Source organism: Pipistrellus hanaki (assembly GCF_964339955.1).
Source record: "Pipistrellus hanaki genome assembly, chromosome: 2".
Classification (NCBI taxonomy): domain Eukaryota; kingdom Metazoa; phylum Chordata; class Mammalia; order Chiroptera; family Vespertilionidae; genus Pipistrellus; species Pipistrellus hanaki.
The window spans coordinates 30,391,974-30,418,166 of record NC_140504.1 but is presented as its reverse complement, the minus strand read 5'-3'; the positions used below and the strand labels follow the sequence as shown (position 1 = coordinate 30,418,166).

The 26,193-nt window shown below is 35.7% G+C and overlaps 1 protein-coding gene across 1 annotated transcript in view; it reads left to right on the top strand.

Moving 5' to 3' along the window:
- The window catches only part of SPATA16 (spermatogenesis associated 16), a gene marked incomplete at its 3' end in the record, with an annotated part of 192,817 nt that overhangs the window by 53,623 nt on the left and 113,001 nt on the right, over positions 1-26,193 (top strand). Inside the window, 1 exon segment of the mRNA XM_084874171.1 lies at positions 13,985-14,074. Within this exon segment, the coding sequence (XP_084730297.1) occupies positions 13,985-14,074 (90 nt within the window).

The following is a 26,193-nucleotide window of genomic DNA, read 5'->3' as shown; positions in this document are numbered from 1 at the left end:
CACTGCTGGCCGCACAAGCCTTGGCTGGCTCTGGTTATCTGTGCCTCAGGAGGCCCTGAGCATCTGGGCAGCCACCATCCGAGGCTTTCCTGTGCCTCAAGTAGGTCCTGGGCAGCTGGGAAGCCGCCATCTGAGGCTTGCCTGTGCCTTGGCCGGCCCTGGTCGGCTGGGGAGCCAGGGGGACTGGGGGGAGACTCTGGAGTCAGGCATGCACCTGCCACCCTGGTGGGGCTGAGGGACTGGGCGCCAATATCTTGTGGCTGTGGGCGCTGTCATCTTTGATGGTGTGGCAGTCAATTAGCATATTCCCTCCTTATTGGCTGTGGGTGACATCTTTGTGACAGTGAGACAGTCAATTAGCATATTCTCTATTAGCTAGGATATAAACTTTCATGATTATATATTTTTTAAATATATTTTATTTATCTTTCACAGAGCGGAGGGGAGAGGGATAGAGAGCTAGAAACATCGATGAGAGAGATACATCGACCAGCTGCCTCTTGCACACCCCCGACTGGGGATGTGCCTGCAACCAATGTACATGCCCTTGACCAGAATCGAATCTGGGACCCTTGAGTCCACAGACTGACGCTCTATCCACTGAGCCAAACCGGTTTCGGCTCATGATTATATTTTAATATTTTCATTATACAGAGCTTGCAATAGATTGATTAAAATGATTCCACTCACAGGATTTTTATATTCTCTCCATTATACAATGCCATTCATTCCATGGTTTTTTAGCCAAACATGTCATCTTGAACATTTATATTCAAATTGACTGCATTTTAATTTATAATCATCTTGCTTGTGTTATGTCTCATCCTAGCTTCCACTCTTTCTCTTCTAACAATTTAGTTTAGTCTTATCTCTGAGGTTAGTATCCATTTGGCTTTTATCTTTCCTTCCCATTAACTTGTTAATATAAAAATGATTTATCCTATATAATAAAGAGGTAATATGCAAATTGGCCCTCATTCCCTCACACAAGATGGCCGCCCCATGTGGTCAAAAATGGCTGGCAGGGGAGGTCAGGTAAGGATGATCAGGCAGGCAAGAAAGAGCTATTAGGGGTGACTGGGCTGGCAGGACAGGGCAGTTGGGGGTGACTGGGCTGGCAGGGGAGGACAGTTGGGGGTGACCAGGCCTGCAGGGGAGGGCTGTTGAGGGTTAATGGGTAGGCAGGAGAAGGCAGTTGGGGGCAATCAGGCCAGCAGGGGATCAGTTAGATGTCAATCAAGCTGTAGTGGAGTAGTTAGGGGATGATCAGACTGGCAGGCAGAAGCAGTTAGGGGAAATTAGGCACGCAGGCAGATGAGTAGTTGGGAGCCAGCAATCCAAGATTGTGAGAGAGATATCAGACATCCCCAAAGGGGTCCCAGATTGGAAAGGGCGCAGGCTGGGCTGAGCTGAGGGACACACACACACACACACACACACTGTGAACAAATTTCATGCACTGGGCCTCTAGTAAATAAGAAAGCAGTATATTGATGAAATGGAGTGATATTCTTACGCAACAATGCACCTGTCTGTCTTTAGAAGGTAAATATACTAGTTCTTGTTGGTTTGTTCCCCTGCTTTTGATTTCCCTGTGTTTCTTGGAAAACAGTGCAAAGGGTGCTAACATGCCTTTAGGAAATGTCTATTTTGATCCAATCCTCAAGATGGCAAGTTAGCTTCACAGACACTCCTCAGTGTGGATCTATTCCTATGTCATTGTAAGATTATTCTACTAAACAAATGACTTAGCCTTTCTGCAGCTTCTTCCTCTGTAAATTCTCACTGGGGCAGTAAAAGCATTCATGCACTTGAAATGTTCTAAAATATGTCAGTTGCTTGGCCTGGGATAAGTACAAATGAGAAGCGATGTGTTTGTATCTACTTCCTGTAAGGTTCAAAATTTCCCAGAATTAATTCTTCAAATACAAATAAAGAAAGGGAGCTGTAAATTTCCTTGTAATGTGATTATATAAAAGTTCAGCAAGTAAAGGTCTGGGTTTAAATCCCTGCAACATCACAGATTAGCCTTGACTTTCACAAGTCACTTAACTTCAGCTCTGCATTTCTGAACAAGGGAAAATGACAGTATCTTCCATTTTGACCCACTTGCAACGGGGTCAAATGATAGCATAGATGGGGAAATGCTTTGCAAGTGGGAAATATTTGTGCAAATCTTAACTTTAAGGTCGATAGTATGTGTATTTTCAAAGACCTCAGGTGACCAACCTGAGATTCTACAAGAATTGGCAACATAGTACTGGCCTCCACACTAACATTTTTGCAAATCCTGGGTTTGTACTGTTACTGCTGTATTTATCTAAACTCTCCTTCGTTTCCTCTTCTGTTGTTATGGCAAAAATTCTTCATGTTTATCCTCTTTCAGGCCTGTGACTTTTCCTTATTTTTCACAGAAGTCTGAGGAGCAGCCGTATGCTAAGTTGTAACACCTTTAGTTTGAAAATAAAAGCCTCCTTGATGGCACTGCCTATAACTTTGCTCACAGGTTAGTGTGACATGCATTCCTTATGAGTCTTCCTCACTGGAGGAAATGCAGATCATGTGCCCTTCCCAGTTACCTGGGGCAAAATAATTTTGTAGTTGGATATAAATGTTCTTATAATATTACCAAGCATTAAGCTTTTGTTAACAAATGTGGCTTTCACGCAGAAAACAGTTGATTTCGCTGTAAGAGATTATCAGATAAAAAAAAAAGTCTAATATATAACATTCCTATATGTTTAACCTCAATCTTTTTGCTTTCTTAGACTTTTAGTTTCTGTAAGCTTCCTATGTAGAATCTGTTCAACACAGATAGGCTCTGATGAAGTCTGCCTTGCTTTTTATGGAAAGAAAATAATGTGAGAATCATATATATAGCCCAAAAAGGGAAGGGGTATTTTGGTTTTAGGAGAGAGATCAAAAGGATGGGGTGATATAATGCAAATTATTAAACAAGCATGTCTTATGTGCCTCTTTATCTTCATCTATACAGTTAGAGCCTTCATACCAGTCTTACTATTTACTTCGCCTCAAATTGGTCTTATGACCCCATTATATTTTTAAGCATTATTGAGGATGTCAAGGAGCTTTTTCTTTATGTGTGTTACATCTGTAAATATTTATCACATTAGAAATTAAAATGTAGAAATTTTAAAATACTTATTCATTTAAAAATAATAAGCCCATTACATGTTAACATAAAACATATATTTTATGAAAAATAACACTATTTTCAAAAAGTATACATAGAGGAGTAGCATTGTTTTACATGTTTGTAAATTTGTTCATGTGTGGCATTATAAAAGAAAACTGGGTTCTCATATCTGATTCTGCATTCAATCTGTTGCAAAATGGTTGAATAATATGAAGAAAAATCTAGTCTGACACAAATGTATCATTGGAAAGAGGAAGATGATGTTAATGAACTTTTTAAATAATTCTGAATATTCTTCTTTGATAATAACACCAAGATTTATCAAGTGGTAATTTCTTAAAGATTAATTGCAATGTGGAATCTGAAACTATATCAACCAATTTGTACTCTCGTTACACTAAAAGCCTTTTGGTCCCCTTACACTTTGAATGGATTGTTTACCCATGCATGAGTCAGTGACATCATATCTTTATTATTTGGAAAATAATGCATCATTTGCAGGTTTCTCTTATGCAGAATTCAATTATGCAATAGTAGATTTACAAAATTGCATGTTAATTTCACCAATCTCATCAGAAAAGTCTTCAAGCATTGGGTGGCTGTCAAACTCACAGTGAGAGATACAAGTTGTTCAAAAATTCTAATTTTACTTGAAAGTTCAACCTTTTATCTCTGGCAATAAATACTGCCAGTTGTGTTCCTTTAAGTGACAGGCACACTTATTTTATTTTCGAGAAATGTCTGCCAAATTCCAAGTCTGATCAGCAGAGTCTGTTAGTTGTTCTTCCCAGTAAAACATGATGATATTCTCTGGAAACAGTGACTAAGCCAGCTTACAAATGCAAACACCGGCACAAGTGCTTTCTTCGAGCCCACTGTCACACTTTGTTACGCCAGAGAGAAGTGCCTTATACATATGTCCCATCTAGTCATGCCAAATAGTAGAAAGACATGTGTGTACTCAAGGGTTGAGATTTATATATTTTTGGAGGGGTGGAAGGCCAGTTAGTGAAGAATATACCGCTACATTTCCAAAACAGTTTGCTATAACTGATTTGATTCCTGAGAAAGAACCTGCAGTTTTACCCACCATGGCTTTTTCAACATCAGTGCCAATGTCAACACAGTGAAGAAGGAAAATAATATCTTAATATCATTATAATAATAATAATATTGTGAGCCCCTTGCAAGTGTCTAGGAACCTTGAGAATCTGCAAGCCACACTTGGAAAACCACTCAACTACCCTGTTTCCCCGAAAATAAGACAGTGTCTTATATTATTTTTTTCTCCCAAAGTTGCACTAGGTCTTATTTTCAGGAGATGTCTTATTTTCTGAGGATGTCTTATTTTCGGGAAAACACGGTAGTTGATAGTGTCCTTTGTATCTTACTATCGCTTGTATTTCTCATCTTTCTTCAGATTGTTGCAGTGACTATCTTTTTAAAAAAAAAAATTGTTTCCATCATGTGCTTGCTTAGTAAGCTCTGAAGCATTAGTAATTTCTTCTATAATGTTAAAAATCCTTTACCTAATGAACAGATTCTTAGTAGACTCCTGCCTTCCCCTCTACTCAGTTCTATTACTTTAGCCAGGCAAATGCACACAGTTTTTAATTTGTTTTGCCATCCTCTGTCACCAAGTCATTTGGGGGCCACTTTTCCATTTTGGGCTTTCTACCACTCTTCCCTAATTGTGACCGTTTCAAAGTGCAGCTCAAAATTCACTTCCTCCTGATTTGGTTCCAAGTTTTATATGTTCCCATCATTGCAGACCCTTTCCCCAAATCTTTTGTTTTTCCATCTCCTTTGCATGCATCTCACAACGTAGCTGTTTCCAGTTTCAGTGCATTTATTGTTGGTTATGTATGGACTTTTATGGTTTTTCACAACTGGGTTAGTACTTCTGTTTGGGAGATAGCTGCTTATTGTCTAACATAGATTTTTAAACACAATAAGTATGATATGTGCTATTGCCATTATGTTCACAGAAATGGCAGGAAGTTTAAAGCTATTCAGGAAATGTATTCTTTGCAAAGATACTTTATTTGGTACAAGTCACAACAGGTTGCAACTCAATACTTTGAGCCAAAGAGGATAGAATGTCAAAATGGGAGATTGAGTTAACTTTGTCAGTAAAGAAAGGATTAATAAACACATTAAAAAACTCCCTGTGTTTCAAAAGGAAACCATTAACCTTCTCATTTACACAATTTGTAATTAATAGACGTTCCTAATTAGAGTCACTTTGAATAATGGTAATTTGGTTTATAACTAAACATGGAATCCAATAATGAGAGCTTTCTCCATAATTAAAGTCCTTATCTAATTCAAATTTTGATTTAAAGTTCCAAACTATTGTGCATAATCTAGGGGTTTAGCCAGGATGGACACTGTATACATAAATACAATGCCCATTGTGGCATAACCCTGCCAATTATGTTTATTCAACAAAGGGAAATCACAGATAATTATCTGAAATCCAGATGTTCCACAAATCCTAAGTTACATTAACATTTCTCCCTGGTTAGGGACTACAGTGAGCTCATAGTAGGTAAAATATTGTTATCTAGATGTCATTTATTAGTCTCCAAACCAAAATAATAATAATAATATTAATATGAGCAATTTTAGTACTTGATAATATACAAATAGTTTTGATTTTGCTATAAAAATTCCTTTAATTCTAAAAGAAATAGCATCTTATTTCATTGTCCTAGGAAACTATCTACTAGTAGTCATTACAATTTATTTCAATTCACTTTAAAGGTTCATACCTAATTGCCCATTGAAGGTAGCATAAAGAATAATAGAATGCAATAAGACATTTGTTTCCACACAATAGGGCTACTCAAAGTACTAATTTAAGTTTGTATTTACCATTCTGGCTCTTAAAAAACTGTACAATGTCTGGAACATGGTCATACTTAATTATAGCTGAATGAATCATCAGTTCTGGTAGGTTAGGACAGAGGGGAATGTATTAATTATGCTTTTCAAAGTAATCATTCCAAAATGCATCCCACCCAAGTAACACAGAGAATGGAAGAAATGTGATATTTGTCAAGCTGTTCTTGAACCACCAACCATCACTGATCCACCTTCTCCTCCTCGGTGTCACACAGACAGATGAACAGGGCTTTACATCCAGATCTTTGGTTTCTGAATCTTGATAGCTTTTCTACAAGAGAGTTGATAGCTGGTATTTGGTTCATGGATCCTGAAGAAAAGATAACAGAGACAACACTATTATTTTTTTTAAGAGAAAAATGTCAAGAACGAAAAATGAAAATGTCAAAAGATAGGTTGATATATTGTATTACTTAAAGACTGTTTTGTTGGGAGAACTGACCAAGTGATTTACTAACAGCTTTTACTGGACAGCCTTTGGATTACAATGTAGATGAAAAATAAATGGGGATTCATTTCATTTTTATTTTATCCAGACATTTGACAGATGGAGAAAAAACATGGGAAAACACAATTAGAGTCTACAAACATGTGGGGTTTTCAAAGTATGAAAAACAATTTTGTATTTTGAATTTTTCTCAAAGACCCTCCTTATCGATCTCTATCTCTGCATCCTTTAGTTGCATAAACTGCCTTTCATTCCTGACCACATCTGCATACAGTTAGGGATTAGGAGATTATGTAAACCTGACATCCAACTGGGATATAGATTCAGAAATCAGTGAAGAGAGGCCTTTGATAGATTCGGGTCACAATAGGTGTAGATCTCAATGGAGAATCTTAGATAAGATTAGGGTCCCTGGTGGCTCCTTTTGAAGAGTGTGTTCCATCTCTCAGTAACATTGTCTTATTCCAAAAGCATTCATTTAGTGCCCATTATGTGTTAAGTATTTGCTATGTGCAGCACACATATAAAGATAATTTTGCTGAGCATTACTTTCTATTATGGAGAGGTCTCCAATGGATACAGAGTAATTAAGCTAGTAAAAAAAAAAAAAAGTAAAAGAAATGTAGAGAAAATGAAATGTTCCCAATTGCTTAAAAGGTATCTACTTCATACTTCTAAAGATCCAGCAGCATGTCATACTTTTTTTGGTAATTATTTTATGTATAGTAACTGATGATATTAGTGTTTTTGGAAGATACTGAAGACTATGTGGCTTCCTTCTCAAGTTTCCTATTTCTTGGTATTGATGGCCCATTAAGTTTATTATTTGAATTTTAAGCTTCATTTTATTTTTCTAAACAAAGAAATCTCAAACTCAAAATCTAAAGTAAAATATACTTAAACGTAGACCCTAATCATTCTCTAATGTGTATTTATTCTAACTCTTTAAAGAAGACAGACAATATAACACCTCCCCTCTACATATTTTTCAGTATTGTGACAATATAGCAATTTTTAAAGTATTTATCTGATTGACTCTTGGCCATGTCAAGAAATAAGCTATTTGCTGTTCCATTGAATAATTCATATTTTTCACATTTAATGTTTTACACATAAAATTAATTGTAGTTGGGAGAGGCAAAACACCAGGGGTGATATTTGAATTACTCCCCTATGTAGCTTCTTCTCTAAACTTGTTTCCTTCTGTGCCATGCACATGCTGGGATCTCAAGAAATTTGTGAGAATTATTTCTTCTTGCTGTTTCTCTAAAGAGCTAGGTTTTACTTTTATGCTTTTTGCAAAAACATACTCTGCTACTGTTTTGGCAGAGCTATATGCTTTATTCGACAACAATCTACTGTAATTTTCTCATTTCAAAAACCAGTGCCCTTAATTCTAATTTTATGCTCTAATACTTTATAAAGTAGTTCAATTTTTCCCATGTAAATTAAATCGGGTCATTCTATTGTTCTGTCTTGCTTGTCAATGTAAGATATTTAAAGTGAGCAATGGTCTTCTCAGTTATTCTCAATAAGTTGAAGACTGTTATACTTTATATTAGCTTTTAATTCCAATCATCAATCTTTTGCAGTGAACCGAGTGACCAAGTAAGATGGAAACAGTAAGATTTCACTGAAACCTTGTGTAGTGACGGCAGTATTGCATAAGTTCCCTTTATATTCCCATTTCTTCCACCTACCCAGAATTTTGGTTACTAGATTGAGATTTAATATTATGCCAACAACCCATGCTGAAAGAAGCTCTAAAAGGCAACCGTATGGAACACTTTCTGAGTTTTCTGAAAATCTGTTACTGAGGACAGATTGTTTCATTCCAGGGCATCTTTGGAGAAGGTGATCGTTCTGATTACACTACAAGAAATATTTGAACTGAGCAAATGGCTTATTTGAAACAAACTATATGCCTTCTTTACATGGGCTAGAAGAAAATATATAGTCCCTCTCAACTAAACTCTTAGGATCTTATTTTGTGTGCTAACCTCATCCAGGCTTTATCTTAATTCTCCTACTTTTAATCTTTCTTTCCATGTTCAGTTAAATTTATTTTTTATTTTTTATTATGGTGAAACACACATAACTTAGAATTTACCATATTACTCATAATTTAAATATGCAGTTTAGTAGTGTTAAGGACATTCACATTGTTGTACCACAAATTTCCAGAACTCTTTTCATCTTGCAGAACTAAAACTCCATACCATTCCCATTCCCCTCTCACCCTAGCCCCTGGAAGCCAGCGTTCTACCTGATGTCTCTATTATCTACTCTAAGTAACTTAGTATATAAATGAAATGACACAGTATTTGTCTTTTAGTGATTGTTTATTTAACCTAGCATACTGTCCTGAAGATTCACCCATGTTGTAGTATATATAAGAATTTCCTTTTTAAGGCTAATAATAATCCATTGTATGTATGTATATGCCACATATTGTTTATCCACTCAGCTGTTGATAGACACTAGTGATTTCCCACCTTTAGACAATCCTATATAATACAATAAAATCCCAGCAACCATAATGGTGTAATGACCAGAACAACTGCTCGAGCAGTTGCTATGAGGTGCATTGACCCGCAGGCTCCTATCACAGGATGGTGAACAGGGAACCAGGGGGAACCGAGGTGGGTGGCGGTGGGCAGGATTGGGGACTGACGAGCTGGCCGAACAAGGCCCTGATCTCAGGCTAGGCCTAGGGAACCTACCTGTGCATGGTTTCATGCACTGGGCCTCTAGTTGTAAATAATATTGCTATGAATATAGCAGTACATCTTTAAAAACCTAGCCTTCAATATTTTGGGTACATACACGGAAGAGGAATTGCTGAATCATATTGTAATTCTATTCTTAATATTTTTAGGAATTGCCATACTTTTTTCCACAGCAGCTGCACCATTTTACATTCCCACACATCATGCACAAGGATTCTAATATCTCCACATTCTTGCCAACACTGGTTATTTTCTAGTTTGTTTGTTTGTTTGGGTTTTATTTAGTGTGAGTGTGTTTTTAATAGTCATCTAGTGAGTATGAGGTGGCATCTCAGTGTGGTTTTGCTTTACATTTTCTTGATTATAGGTGATTTTGAGCATCTTTTCATGTGCTTATTGGCCATTTCTATATCTTCTTTGAAGTAATGTCTATTCTAGTCCTTTGCCTATTTTTAATTGTTTTTTTTTATTGTTGAGTTATAGGATATTAACTGCTTATCAGATATATGATTTGCAAATATTTTCTCCCATTCCATGGGCTGCCTTTTCATTCTGTTGATGGTGTCTTTTGATGCACAAAAGTTTTTAATTTTGATGTAATTCTATTCATCTAGTTTTTCTTTTGTTCCCTGTGAGTTATTTTTACTTTAATTTATGTAAGTTTTCTATAAGCTGCTTTAAACTTTTCCTAGAACAGAATATAAATAGATAATAATGCAATTACTTTTCAACATTAGGCATTTTGTCATTTTTGCATATTTTAAATTTTTGGACTTTGCTATGAACCCTTATTTATTTGTTAATGGAATGAATAGGACAAATAGCAGTTGCATAGCTGAACAAAAATTATCTATGTAGGGAGACAATTCTCCATGTGTCTCCTGCATTTTTTGTTTTGTATGTCCTCTGAAAAAGACACTGATTGACCTCTGGCCTTCAGCCTTGGAAGATGAGTTAGTGTTTCCCGCTAGAGCAAAGGATAGGCATGGTTACAGCTCATTGCAAAAGATTTACATTCCCTTAGCTTTGCATTCCTCTCCTGTGATGTGATGCAACCTACTGCATGTGAAGGTGTCATCTGGCCTTTGCATTGCCGTCTGGGAATTGTGGCAGTACAACAGAAGACTGATACACTAGCTACTGGCATTGTTATGACTAAGAAACCCTCCTTTGTCTCTGGCCCTGGAGGGTCATGTCTTCATGAGTATCCATGAAACTGCTACGCTAACTTGTTAACCTGAAGGAAAGGAAAAACTCAGATGCTTCACAGTGCTCAGCAATATATTATAAGGGATTTTTGTGATTATATTTGAAAGTCATTTAGTCTAATCTTCCATTTAGTCAAGAATTTCTTACACAACCTGACAGATGGCATTCTAAATATCACTTAAATGATTCCAGGAATAAGAAACTGTCCTCGGTGCCTGTTGCATCACTGGTTTATAAGTATCTCCTTATGTTGAACTAAGCGACTTATAACTTGGTAATACTAGGCTTTTGCCTGGTCTCATTTGGAATTACAGAGAATAATTTTTCTATTTTTCACGTGGTAGGTCTTTGTGTTGGAAAGTACTTATCTCATTTAACTATCTAAACATATCAATCTCATCCCATATTCTTCACACAATGTCCTCCAGACCCATTGGACATTCAGACACACTCAAAATGATGCTGATTCTCACAGATGCTCTGATGGATTTAAGAGACTGTATGGTAATGGCACAATTTAGTGAAAATATCTTATTATTTAGACATAATACTTTTGATGAATTTCATGTAAATTTTATGTACAGTTTTTGTAGCTCTGACATATTGTTATATCACATTTCACTGTGATTAGTTTAAATATTCAGACTTTTTCCACATGGCCATACTCAAGCTGTGATTATATCTATTAAAAAAAATCATGCCATAAGGCTGTTATTTTTAACCATTCCAGATAATTTTGAATTTCAGTGTCATCAGTGATATTAGTTTTTTGTTAAGTAAAATGTATGCCATCTGAAAATTTCATAGGCAACCTTTTAATTTCTGAATCTTAGTTACTAATAGATATGTTGTCCATAAAAAGGGCTAAAAAAGCCATTAAATTCCTTCTTTCATAATAACCCATAATAATTTAAAGAGTATTGATCAACCCTAGCTGGTTTGGCTCAATGGATAGAGAGTTGGCCCACAGATTGAAGGTTCCTGGATTTGAATCTGGTCAAGGACATGTACCTTGGTTGCAGGTTCCATCCTGGTCTTGGTCGGGGTGCATTGGGAGGCAGCCAATCAATGTATCTCTCACCTCAATGTTTCTCTCTGTGTGTCTCTCCCCCTCACTTTCACTCTCTCTAAAAGTCAATGGAAAAATATCCTCGTGTGAGGATTAACAATAACAACAACCACTCATAATCTATTGAGTGGTGCTATTATCTAATGTCACTGTCTTATTCCTACAGATATCATGCTTTGTTGAAGTTAAAATATTCCATATTCCTGGCATTCTCTAGATTGACCAACTATTTATAAAGCACTATGCAGCACTTTCCTAGGAGAGTAAATCCATCTTGGACCAAAGAACTTTGGCAGAGCAAGACTATTGAGAAACAGCTTAGCAAAGCCAGGACACTACATCATGGGCGAGAGATAACAGATAAAAACATTCATTCAGCACGGATTTTATAGGCGCTTGCCAAAAATGTATAAGTGAACAAATGATTACAAAGTAAGGAGGGAGAATTACCTTTGTGTGAAAGAAAAAATTATGGTTAGAGTTGGAAGACCCAGGCCACTAGGCAGAGCTATGATCTTGTTTACACAGATCTACTTTTACAAAATTAATTTTACAGGGATAGAATATATAAGCATGATTTGTAAACAAACTCTTTTTCTAATTAATATAAAGTATTAGTCAATGGTATTAGAAGTTTGGCATTAATTTGGAATATACTCATAACAATAGTTTTAAATTTCCAACACTTCAATCAGAAATTACCAAAACAGGGGGGAAGGAGAAAAGGAGGGGAAGATATCTTTAATACTATCAACAATAAAAAATATATATAAAAAACAAACAAAGAAATTACCAAAACAAGTAATGTATTTATTTGTATAAATCATTAAGTTATAGAGAGCAGAAAAACTTCATTAACTCAGTCCTGTCTATTCAGAAATCATCATAGGAAAGGCAGTAAGGTATAATACAAAATTCTATGGCTAAATATGGAAAACACAATAAACTTGAAACTCTTCAACTAACTAGTTGTATGCAATTTTAGAAATGTCCCCTAACCTCTCTACTTTTTTGTTCACTGGTGCTTAAAGTAAGCTTAATTACTTTATCTATCTCATCATCATATAATTCTATATTTTACATGGGCCATATAGATGTTTCTTTTCTACTTTATTTTTTCCATATGCAATATTTCTGGGAATGAAATCATTTTGTCTGCATGTGTGTGGTTTTTTAAAATCTGGAGTTCTTAAATAGCCTTAATGGGTCATGTGAATCCCCTAAATTTTGGCAATTATCGTTAGGTGTATTATTCTGGACAAAAGTCTATAACTTTCATCTGATTCTCAAAAAGCACTGTGAATCTCTCAAAAAAAAAAAAAAGATTAAGAACCACTTCAATGATGAACTAATTCCAAATGATTCTCATCAACTCATTAAAAAAGGCTCATAAGAAGTTGCTTAACAATCTTCTGTTGGTTTAGTGATACTTTTTATCCCATATCAGTAACACAACATATAAGCTACATTTCAAACTTTCACTAGTGCTATCTCTTTATTCAGTGAATCTGTGATTCCTGTGGCTCCGTGTAGGATGGTGTTATGGTTAAAAGAAACAAGTCCAGTCTAGCAGTAGTGATTGCCAAAATTTAGAGAATCCATGTGACCCATAAAGGGTATTTAAGAACTCCAATTTATTGTTTTTGACCAAGTCATGGACTACATCTGTCTAGTTCACCTCATTATTATCAGATGCTTTGGACAATGCCTGGTAAGGAAGGAAAATGTCTACCAGTTTACCTCTAAGGGAAGAAGGCAGGTGGGAAATGATCATTGTCTCATCTAGCTTGGATTGAATTCCAAAACTCTATGAAAAGATGGAAAAAACATCAAGACTTGTTATTTCAAGAGAAAATGGAAACCGGAAGTGAATAAGGGCCCTGTCAAAAGTGTCAAAATCAAAATCAGAGTCTTTAAGCAGTGTGGGGTTCCTTTCATTCCATTACTCCATCCAACTGAGGGGAGATACAGAAACCAATATGGAGTGTAAAAGAACATGTCATCCAAATTCCAGTCCCTTTCTTTCTATGGAAATTCAGTAGCTGACAACTTTTTCCTTTGTTATACATAGAAATGTAATAAATAACCTGTGATTTTTGCCTGACTTATTAACATAAGAAAAGAAAATAGTGTCATGTCTTAGATGTAATATTAGTTGGATTATTCATCTTCTTTGCCATTGTCATAGGTAAAAAGACCTCCAGTTAAAAAAAAAAAGAAAGAAAAAGAAAATCTTCTGTGTTATAAATAAAATTGTTTTTATTATGCAAACTTAATTAGCTTTTCAATAGTGCTTGTTTATTTGTCTTCACAGACAATTATAGGAAGTAAAGGGCTTCATTCATTAGTATCTTTTAAAATACATAGTATATAAAATTGGATGCATGTTATTTCATTTCTATACACTTCTGGTAATGGTCTTGTAAAAACCTAATAACATTTGCGTTGCTTTTATCTTTTTACAGGAGCATTGTTTTAAACCCAGCCTATTTCCGAAACCATCTTCGTCAGGCGACAGTGTTTAGATGTCTGGAGAGATATTCAGAAGCTGCCCGGTATGTTTGTTATAACTTCCATGAAGATTTATTTCAAATTAAGATAATTTTATTCTCAGCTACTGGTAATAGCATAATAGAACTTTCCATTTCTCTTTTGGAATCTGATTTTACCAGAATTATTGTCTTGTAAACGTCAAACCAACAATTATTGACTATCTTTTTCTTTAATTAAAGCTATTTTGTATTCATAGCTCTTAGTGAAATTCAAATTTCCTAGCCATGAGCTCACTAATAACAGTGGGAAAACTTCCATGGAAGATTAAAAATGAACTCAATCTCTTGCTCTCAAGTATGTTCCTGATCCTGGCTGTGATGGCACAATTCTGTGGCTCTCTTTCTTCAGTTCTGGAAGTAAAATCCAACCATATTAAGGACCCCAAGAGCTTGTTTCTAGAGGAGATGACAGAAGTTATAACTCCAACGATTGTTAGAAGTGTCCCGAAGTATGCCAGTTGCATCCAATATGTTTTATAAAAATTTAGTGAAAGAGCTTTTAATACTCTCATCCCCAGAACCTAGACACATGGCAAAGAATTGCAAAAATTGTGCAACAGCCTCAATGCTATATTTAGAGTTTCTCCTCACTTGTGACAACCAAGGCTTCCCTCAACCACCTGGCCCGAGGTCATGGTCATCATATCAGAATTCTTTCTCTTTTATGAATTCTGTCAAAGAACTTTCCTCATCTCCCAATGGATAATAAAAAGCAATGCTGTTTTTTGTTCACCCACTTTACCACCCCAGAAATTTAGCAAGAAAGTGTAGATGGTTTCTACACCTACTCCAAACACAACTCCTAAGACAAAATTTAAATTTACAGTAATATGAATGGGGAAGGGGAGGGGCCTAGGCTACAGGTGGCTATTGTTTCTAGGACAATTACAAATAACACTTCCTTGGAAAGTTAAGTTTAAGGAATTTAAGTAGATAATAAAAGGTTCCATGATACTTATATCATGAGACTGACATGAATTCCATCTGAGTAAGATGGTCGTAGGAGTTACCGAAACTTAGTTAAATGATGAATATGAAAGGCAGAATTAGTCCCTCTGCTCTCACTTTTCAATCAACATGCCACAACATCTATTTACCTGTGTGTTAATGTCTATTTTTAAAAGTTAAAATAAGTCTTTATCAATTTCTTCCTATCAGTTTTTTTAATTTTATGGGTATATGTAAAATAATTTTTAAGAGACAATTTATTAATATTATATATCTTTAAAGTCTATTCAGAAGATCAATAGGAAAAGATTATGTACAATTTCAGATCTAGATTGCAACTAATAAAAAGCTGGGATCAGCTTGTACAGATTCTGGAAAGCTGTAGGGGAAATTAACAATCCTGGGAGAATTTACACTATGGAAATTGGCAATCGCTACAAATACAGACTCTTTTGATATGAAGTAGAGCCAGGCTACCAGTATCATCATTAATTATAATTTAACTTAGAGGCCTGATGCATGGAAATTTGTGTAAGAGTAGGCCTTCCTTCCCCCAGCTGCTGGCACCTGCTTCCCTCCGGCACCAGGGACCTGGGCTGCAACCCTCCAGCCGCCAGCAGGTACCCTGGACCCGACTTTGTCAGAAAGGACATCGGAATGACACCCGGAAGGATGTCTCGTCTAATTAGCATATTACCCTTTTATTATTATAGATTGCATCAAGCCTAACTGAGTTAAAGTGGTGACAAAAAAATTTTATGGGTCCTAAAACAAATAAACAAAATTCTAAAAATTAAGAATTTTAGTATTTGCCATGTAAAATTGGCATTGAATATGCATTGTCCTTGTCATGTATATCCCTGTGGTGAAATAAGTATAACTTTTTAATACCACGTGAAAGCTAACCTGACAGTGCTCCTTGAGAAAGTTCCTAAAAATTATTAGTTATGCTGATATAAACTTTCCAACAGAGAGGCAGATATAATTACTTTTAGATACAAGTGTTTTTATCTTGGTTTCCTTAAAATATAGTAGTAGTATTATTGCTCAATATACAGTATTGTTTGTCCTTTTCTCTCCCAAGGGTAAGAATGCTATCAACTGTGAACATGAATATCTTAGTGTCTCTTAGCTATCAGAGTTATAATATAAAACAATAAATACAAATCAGTATATAAAGCATTCATGTTTATCATTAGTGTCCTAGGAGATTTGGGTAGTTTGGTTCAGGACTCTTTCAAGCACATTACATTGAAACTCATTTGAAAAACCAAAACATCAAGGTCATTTCCTCAAAGATGCCAATAGTCATGTTTCTGAGAGTGAGCAGCACCTACCAAATATAAAAAGGTGTCATTTTTATCTGACTTAGGATGCCTTAAAACCATGGTTCCCAGTAAAGTGGATCGTATTCTATCTGTTCCAAGTTAGAGTACTTATAGTCAATATCTAGAAATGGGGCTGCGTGAGGTTTTCAGAGCCTCACCAGCTCTACCAAATAAGGAATTTTTGGTGAAACCAGAAAAGATTCCCAAAAAAGCCTCATGAGAGCCTAGAGTCTCAACCAGAGAGACTGGAGAAAACGGTATTCCCCTGTGCTTGAAGGCAAAGTATCAGTCAGCTTCACAACAATGAGAAGCTCCTTTTATTGGCCAGTATCTTTTCAGTAACACCCTACTGGAAGAAAGAGCAAAAATATAGAGATGATAGAAAAAAGAACAAAAATAGGAATATTTTATTTCAGTTTAAGGTTCTGCAAGGATGCTAGTCACCCTTGAGGAGACAACTGGCACTGGTTAAAGTGATGAAAATCACATTTTCAGAAGTCTAAATTGAGATTGCTCTAACCCCCAAGAAACAAGAAACCTCTGAAGCTTTACCTGAAATAGCAAGTAGCCTAGCTCTTTAATACCTCGTTGTTTCTATGCGTACAAAATATACATGTTCAAGTAGAATGTCATTGCTCAAATTTATTCCTCCTCCTCCAACACACACACACACACACACACACACACACACACACACACACATCATTTAGCACTACCTTCATAAGAAAGATAAGACAAGAAAAAGCATGCAGAGATGAGAAACAAATAAAAGCCAAGACTGACTATATTTAGTGACTCAATAACATGAATGGTATAATGTCTTTCTTCTTTGTATGCTTAATATTTAGCGTGGCGCTTGGCACAGATCAAGCACCAGGTAGAGGTTTGCCAATTAAATTAGCTAGTTTTGGAGTTGGTAGTCAATACCATTTAACTTTATTGGTAAGAAGATATAATATGAACTTGTTAGTAAAATCCTGGTTGAAAGATAAATATGAAAGTGTGCACATAGAAATTAAAGCTATAATATCATACATCTGATAATGAAGATCCATAAGGCAAAAAATAGATGATATTGCACAGACTCTTTAATTTAAGACCATGCTATGTAAAAGGTAGCAAACAGAAGGTAACACTAAAGAAGAGAGCACAACAAAGCCTTTTTGTTCATCACTGAGGAAGAATTAGCCATATGTTTCTACATACATGAACTAGACAGGGATGTAGTAGAACAGGAATAACATACTCCAATGCTTGCAAAGCCCAGGCAGATGCTGTGTCTTCAGGATATCTTATGCACTATAGAGAACTAGAGATCACTAACTAGAGTGGTCATATATTTGGCTGTCAAACTGAACATTATCATAGTGAAAGTTGGCACTACTAAAACTTATACCAGGAAAACAGGCAGAAACCAATGACTGTAATGAGCATACTGATGATATGATCACCCTACCATCAACCTTTTCAAAGGGAGTATCCATATTCCAGTCCAGCTAATGTAGCTGTATAAGAATGTAGGTTCAGTGTTGTACATTTTTTACTCTAACAGAAATAGTATAAAAATTCAGAGCTTTCCAAGAAATTTCTTGACTTTTAAGTGTTGGCAATTATTTTGAGTTTTTTAAACACTGTCATCTTAAGAAAGCTAAAGTGGTCCCATCCATAAAAATGGAATTCACTGAAGAATCAATTTTCCAAATGACCAATTTTTAGACTTCACCAAATTTGAAATTCACTAAAAACTTATTTGGAGAAATAATCTTATTGAATAATTAATATGAGTACATTTTATGTATATATTCTTCTGAAATATTAATGGTTTTATTTGATTTTAGAGAATTTTTCAAAAGCCAGTCATAGAATGGTTTATTTCAGTGGTCGGCAAACTCATTAGTCAATAGGTCAAATATCAATAGTACAACGATTGAAATTACTTTTGAGAGCCAAATTTTTTAAACCTCTTCTAACACCACTTCTTCAAAACAGACTTGTCCAGGCCATGGTATTTTGTGGACGAGCCACATTCAAGGGGCCAAAGAACCACATGTGGCTCAAGAGCCACAGTTTGCTGACCACTGGTTTATTCTTATGAAATATATCCTTTTTATGTGTAAGATTGTTGTTTTACTGCTCTTATTATATGACTATTTTCTTTTCAGGAATACAAGCATAATTTTAATTTGGAAGTTTATCAGTTTACATGGATTGCTATCTAATATTTTTTTTAATATATTTTATTGATTTTTTACAGAGAGGAAGAGAGAGAGGGACAGAGAGCTAGAAACATCAATGAGAGAGAAACATCAATCAGCTGCCTCCTGCACACCTCCTACTGGGGAAGTGCCCGCAACCGAGGTACATGCCCTTGACTGGAATCGAACCGGGGACCCTTCAGTCCGCAGGCCTATCCATTGAGCCAAACCAGTTTTGGCGCTATCTAATATTTTTGTGATTTTTATTTTTAACACTTTTTCATCTTTAAGATTCTTTCCCCAGTTTTTGGAGAGTGACCGAATTTGCCTGTTTAATAAAATATATTTTAACTGTTTACAGCATTTACAGTGATTCAATTTTCACAGTGCTCTGCTTCATTACTGAAGCCACACACAGTCTGGGCTGTAAATTCCAAAGTGGGGAGGGAGTGAAGAACAGGGAGTGACCAAAGCCCCAGACACCTGGAGTCCTGCTCCCTTAAAATTTATCTATAGGACAACTAACATTTTTTCTAAAGAGCTAAAATAAACAAAGATTTAGTCAATAAGTGTGTTTATAAATTTGATAAATTGGCCATTGACAGACTCCATATCTTATGAATTGACCTACAGCCCTCAGAAGGCTGTGAGCCACAGTATAGGTTTGCAGCCTGGATCAAATTCTCTTTCAGTTCCCATTGAATTCTAGAGTTTAATCCTTCACAGCTAAAAACTGAGCTTCCTTCTACCAGCAAAAGGATTCCTCCCTCCCCAGGTCAATTTTGTGCTAGGTCATTTGGGGGAACATTTTCATCTAAGACCAGCCGTCCACTATTAGAAAAAGATGATATTTTATAGGAGACAATGGCTTTAGTTAATATATTATCTGCAGCAAATCTGGTCTGTTCTACCCTTTATTTTGCAAATTTACTTACTATCATGTATGTAATGTTGCCATGAATAGATTAAATAATAAACTATGCAGTCTAAAATTTTATTTTCTTCATCCTTCTTAAAGTAATGAACTAAATGACACACAAGATTGCAGAGGGTTTTTTTTATATTACATGTAGCTTTCAGGATTAAATTGCTAAAATTTAACACACATTGCTAAAATGCCACCAAGTTGTATTAGTTTATTGGCTGCACTAAGAACTTTCTCCCTCGTAGCTAATCCTCAGCTTTATCTCTCTCACTCTTGATCTCTGACAGTGTCTTTTTTTTATTTCTATTTTACCATTTTGGCTACCTGCCACTTTCATCCTCCTTCTCTGCCCTTGTCTCTTCTCTTGTTTCCTGTCTCCTATCTCTTTCTTAAAAATATATCCCTTCCTTGTGAGCATCCCCTTCCTTGTAAGCATCCCCTTCCTTCTGGTTAATAAGCAGTTCTCAATGCATCTCATTTACTCTGTAAGCCCTTGGTCCTCCTTGATGATTGCCATTGATTTCACTGGTCAGTGATTACATTAGCTATTGTTTCATTTTATTTTTGATACTCAGTTTAAAACTATTTAGAGTATTTGAATTTTTTGGAAATCTGCTCTCTAGATGAATACAGAATGAAAACCTCAAATGATAAATTTCTGGAGAAACTGATTATTTTATAAATGTTTACTCAACCATGCCTAAGATGTTACACACTAGACAGAGTATCAAATTTTTAATGAAAATCAGCACAAACACTTAGGGACTGTGCTCTATATGAGTATATAAGCATCAAGATATCCCAGAGTTGTTTATTTGGTTGTGTTTTGGTTTTTGTGTTTGTGTTTTTTTGGTTTTGCCAAGCAACATTTTCTGTTCAGGTAAATCAAAACAATACGTCATGATATACTAATTCATGTCTACCCCCACCCTCAAGCAAGATAATACAGGTTGGTAGAGGTGGGAGTTAGGTGGATTTCTGAGAAAGATTTGGGAGTTTGATTTTGTTTTTGTTTTTGTAAAAGTTGATCAGTGGAAATTGGAAATAATGCATATATAAATCTCAATCTGCCAAAAAACAAACAAACAAAAAAGAGTGATCCAAAAACAAATTGAAATGTTCGTTCAGAAATCTGGTACCATAAGACAGTGTATAGCTGTAGCTAAGCAATCACTCAGGAGTAATATGATAATAGTGAACAGCAAGTAGTGTCAGCTTTTTCAGTGTCAGGGAACTCTGTGATTTTAAGTGAGATTATTCTGTATCTTGCAAGGGAGGAGAATGTACTGACAGGCAGACTCAAGACAAGTGGTTCTGAAGAGAGGATAATAGGGTTGGGAGTTTATTTTAACTTAGTTCTGATTCAAATGGAAGCATAAAATCCATTCACTCACCATGCAAGTTGCTGAAAATACATCACAGATTTTTTTTTCCTTTTTTTTGGTTAACATACGTTTTCATTTGTGCCTATGAACAGAATAAATGAAGACTGTAGCCTAATTTTTATTCTTACACTGGCCATCTGTCTGATGGGCTTTCTTTCTCTTGGATACAGGGTGCCAGCACAGCCTGTGTGGGCTGGCATCAATCAATCACATGTAACATAAGGCTGAATAGCAGAAAATGGGCATGATCATTCTACCATTAAGTGACCTTCCCTTTCCTAGACATGGAAAAGCTGTAGGAACTGGAAGCACTGTATAAATGTGGCTTCTCTGGGTATGATTTCTAAAATAGACACTAATAAAGACAGATTTATCCATTTCACATGGCTTAGACTAAATATTTTACTATAAAACTATAGCTCACCCAGTTTTTATATACACTGAGTGGCCAGATTATTATGAGATTATTATGATCTCTGAATGCATAATAATCTGGCTACTCAGTATATATATATTTTAGAGGCCCAGTGCATGAATTCATGCATGGGTGGGGTCCAGCCAGCCTGGCCAGAGGGAGGGTGACATGGCGGTTAGCCCGCTTGTCTGCTGTTCAAACTCCTGGTTGAGGGGACAATTTGCATATTAGCCTTTTATTATATAGGATATACACTGAGTGGCCAGATTATTATGGGTTCACAGATCATAATAATCTGGCCACTCAGATTATTTTGTATGTAAGGGGTAGTGTTTGTGATTTCAAAAGAAAAGAGTGAAAGTTAAAAAATACTAAAGCCATCTCTTATGTCTTAAGAATTTTAAATTGTAGACTTACAAATGTCTAATAACAAAAATATTAATTTTAAGGTTGCAATAATATCTAGTAGCTTAAAAGTAATTCTGTTGCCTTAAGAAAAGTTGAACCTTTTAGACATGATTCAAATTATAAATAAAATATTTCAAGGATACATAATTTTACATAAATATAGAAAGAAATTTTAACACAGGCTCTTGAAAAGAACATCCAAAAATTTGTTAGAAAGAAACAAACATTGGTCAACTTTGTGAATACCTCCATCTTGCTGATGCTTACCATCATAAATATTTTTGCATTTGCATTACCTACAAACATTTCTAAAATAGTTTAGAAGTGCACAATTCTTGGATTGAGTCCACTTTCTGCAAAGATTGGTTTATAAAAAGTCGTGGCATAGTACAGAAAATTTGGTTTTCTTTTCTATAGAGCCAATCTTGACTTTTTTTAAAGTAGGTGGAGCCATGAAGACTGCATAAAAGAGAACACAGAAAGGTCCTAGGATGTCAAATTTTAAGTGTAAAGAAGTAAATATCTTATTTTCCCTTTCTTCTTCCATTCAATCAGATGTCCACCTTATTTCACATTTTCTACAATAATGGAATGTAGGAAACCAATTAAACATAAAAAGTGTGATCCAAAGGAGCTAAAATTTAACTCTGAATGTTCTGTGCTGTTTTCTAATATCTAAGCGTTGCCAAGTGAATAAGAGTTTAGTCTGCAGGTGCTATAATTATGATAAATGGATTGAAACCTCCATGTTTTTGATCTGTAAATTGAAGATAATAATAGCACCTATGTCACAGAGGTTATTATGAGGATAAATGAGACAATTTATATAGTACATTTAGCACACAGTATTTGGCACATCATAAACTCTCAGTAAAAAATGAGCTATTATCATTGTTTTTGTTGTTAACAATTAGAGCTCCTTGAAGATAGATGAAGCTCCCTTAAGAAACAATGAGTTTCTCAAAATTGAAACTATCATAGAACGGGTTGAGCAGTCATTTAGCTGAAATACTACAACAGGACACATTGCATCATAAGACTACTTTGAGAGTCAACTATCTGTCTTTGGAAAGCCATGCTAAGATATGGGTTGTAGGGCAAGATTTTGGTTGGTTCGAGGAGCTAAAGGGGCAAAATTCTGACTTTTTAAAAATAAACTTTGTGTATGGATACATCATGAATTTTATCATTCTCTTTTATTCTGCATGATATTCCAGTTATTCCTGAAGGTAGTTAAATTGTGGGTCCTCTAGAGTGGGCCAGTGGAACTTCAAATAACAGAGAAAGACAAATGTTCAGGTAACCTGGTCTCAACTCAAAGTTTCGCTTTTATTTTTTCCTCATTTCTGTCGTCAAAAAAAAATAGCAATATTATGACAAAGATTAGACTAGAAATCCTAACAGCCACTGCCAGAAACTCTGAAATTCTTTTTTTTTAATTGTCTTTTTTTTCATTTTATTTTTTAAAATTTCTTTATTGATTAAGGTTTCACATATTTGTCCTCATGCCCCCATTCACATCCCAAACCCCTCCCCATGCAGGCCCCCACCCCCCTGTTGTCCTTAAAATTCTTCACCCTTAAAAAAGAAATGCTGGCATTTCTATGCATATATATTAATCTTGATCCCACTAATTGTGAAAATTGCTTATAAGTCAAAAGTTCTGTTTCTGTATCTGACTGCTGAAGAGGAACCATCTACACTAGGGAGTTACAGTCAAGCCAGAAAGGCCTGTCTTCTACTCCCAAGATTATAAATAACTAGATCTGTATAACCTTGAGCAAGCTAATTCAGTAAATTCTTTCAGTTTCAATTTCTTCAGCCACAAAATGGAGATTAATACTACTCCACAAAGAAAACATAAGGGTTAAATGAAATAATTAATAAAAACACTATACTTAGTGTCTGGCACATAGTAATCCCTCAATTAATTATTACTGTTGTTGTTATTATTAGCTTTGAAAATTATATTTAAAACCTAATATATTAACTCTGAATTAATTCTGTTGAATGAAATTTGATTAAACATTATATTCCTAGACTACCAACCCAACTTATCTCAATTTTAGAAGCCATTATCTATGACCCTCTTCTCTTAGCCAAACTTTATAGCAGATGCTGGTTGTGCACTATCATTGTTCCTCCCAAACCTGCAGAGAAGTCATATTCTAGATATTGTAGGTGAGGAAACTTATGGCAGAGTTTGAATGATACCACTGATAAGTAGCAGATCTGGAATTTGAAATTAATTTTGTCATTGAAACCCTAACTCACGCACAAAAGTCTATACCTAACATTGTCAGACTTCATATTTCCCATTTGGTTGTTTAAAAATGTATTGTCTTGTTGTTTACATTTTATTTTTATTTCTAATGAGCCAGAACATCTTTAATATATTTATTGCCCAAAGATGTTTCCTCTTCTGTGAAACATTCATTTGTGTATTTATCTTTTGCTCATTATCTTAATTGGATTATTTGCCTTGTTGTCATTGAATCAGGATTTCTTGTATATCTGGGTACTGATAATTTTTGTATAGTATGTGTTGAAAGTCATTTATTCCAACTTATGACTTATATAGTCATTCTCTTCATGTTATCTTTTGATTTTAAAAAAAAAAAAAAAAAAAGCCGAAAGACTTAGTTTTAGCTGAATTAAATATCATCAACTTCCTTTAATTTGCACTGTTTCAGTTTTAAGAAATTATCTCCTATCCCAAGTAAATCAAGATAGTTTTCTATATTGTATTCAAACTTTTTAATTTTTTTTCTTTTTATGTGTGTTTGAGATGGGGGGAGGATATTTTTTTTTTTCAATTAAAGTTCACATTCAATATTGTTTTATAATAGTTTTAGTTGTATAGATTAGTGGTTATACTGTTTAATTTACAAAATTATTTCCCCCAATAACCTAGAAGCTACCTGACACCATACATAGTTATTACATTATTATTGACTCTACTCTCTATGCTGCACTTTATAGCCCCATGACAAACACTTAAAACCTAGCAACCATTACTGTAGAATGACTGGAACTACCAGTCGCTATGGTGTGCACTGACCACCAGGGGCAGATGCTCAACGCAGGAACTGCCCCCTAGCCTGCAGTCACCGATTGCTAATGGTGTCTGCTGGCCAACCTCCCAGTCCCTTTCCCTGGCTGGCAGGCCCCAATTGCCCGATTGGGGCCAGGCCCCCGCTGGGAAGGAAAACTGGGGGTGGGTGGCTGCGAACGTGGCCCCTTTCTCAGTGGGTCTAAGGGCTGGTTCTTTCCTTAGGGCCAGTGGCCAACTTCCCAGGCCCATCCCCCTGTTCCTTCCCCTGGCTGACAGGCCCCGATCGGCCAGCTGCCCACCGGCTGTGGTGGCAGCTGGCTTTTCCCCCAGCCGGCAGGCCCTAATCACCTGATCGGGGCCTGCCAGCCAACCTCCTAATCCCCTCCCCAACTTGCAGTTCCCAATTGCCCAATAGGGGCTAGGACCCCAGCTGGTACAGGGATCCAAGGGTGAATGGCAGTGGACACTGGTGGTGAGTGAAGGAGGAGACGGGGAGGCAGAGAGGTAGGAACCTGATTGGCCCTGATCACCAGCCAGGCTTAGAGACTCCTTCTGTGCATGAACTTCATGCTCCGGGCCTCTAGTAAGAAAATAAACAATCTTATTTTAAAATGAGAGAAAAAAATAAAACTTGAACAAATACCCCACAAAGAAGATTTACAGATGGCAAGCAAGTAAATGAAAAAATACTCAACATTGTTATGGAACTGAAAATTACAATAGCAATGATATACCACTACCTGTTAGAATGACCAAAACACTAACAACTACAAAGCCTGGAGAGGATTTGGAGAGACAGGAATTTTCATCCATTGCTGATTGGAATGTAAAATGGTATAACCACTTAAGAAGACAATTTGGCAGTTTCTTACAAAATGAAATATACACTTACCATATAATGTAGTATTTACACAAATTAATTTTTGCATGCTCACACAAAAAAACTGTATTCAGATGTGTATGGCAGCTTTATTCATAATTGCCAAAAATTGGAAACAACTAAGATGTCCTCCAGTAGATGAATCAAAAACAAACTGTGGTACACCCAGGCAATGGAATATTATGCAGCACCAAAATAAATGAGCTATCAAACCATAAAAAGAACCTAAATTCATATTCCTAAGTGAAAAAGTAAATTTGAAATGACTACATAATGTATGGTTCCAACTATATGACATTCTGGAAAAGGCAAAATCATAGAGGATAACAAAACAAAGAAAAATAGTGTGACTTGATCTTTGAAAGTTAGTGGGTGCCAGGTGAATAGGCAAAGCACAGGATTTTTAGAGCAGTGAAACTATTCTTATAATAGTGTAATGATGGATAGATGTCATTATGTATTTGTCAAAATCCATACAATGTACAGCACCTAGAATTAATGCTGATGTAAACTATAGACTGAATGGAAAGGATATGCCAGTGTATGTCATTAATTGATTATAACAACTGTACCAGGTGATGTG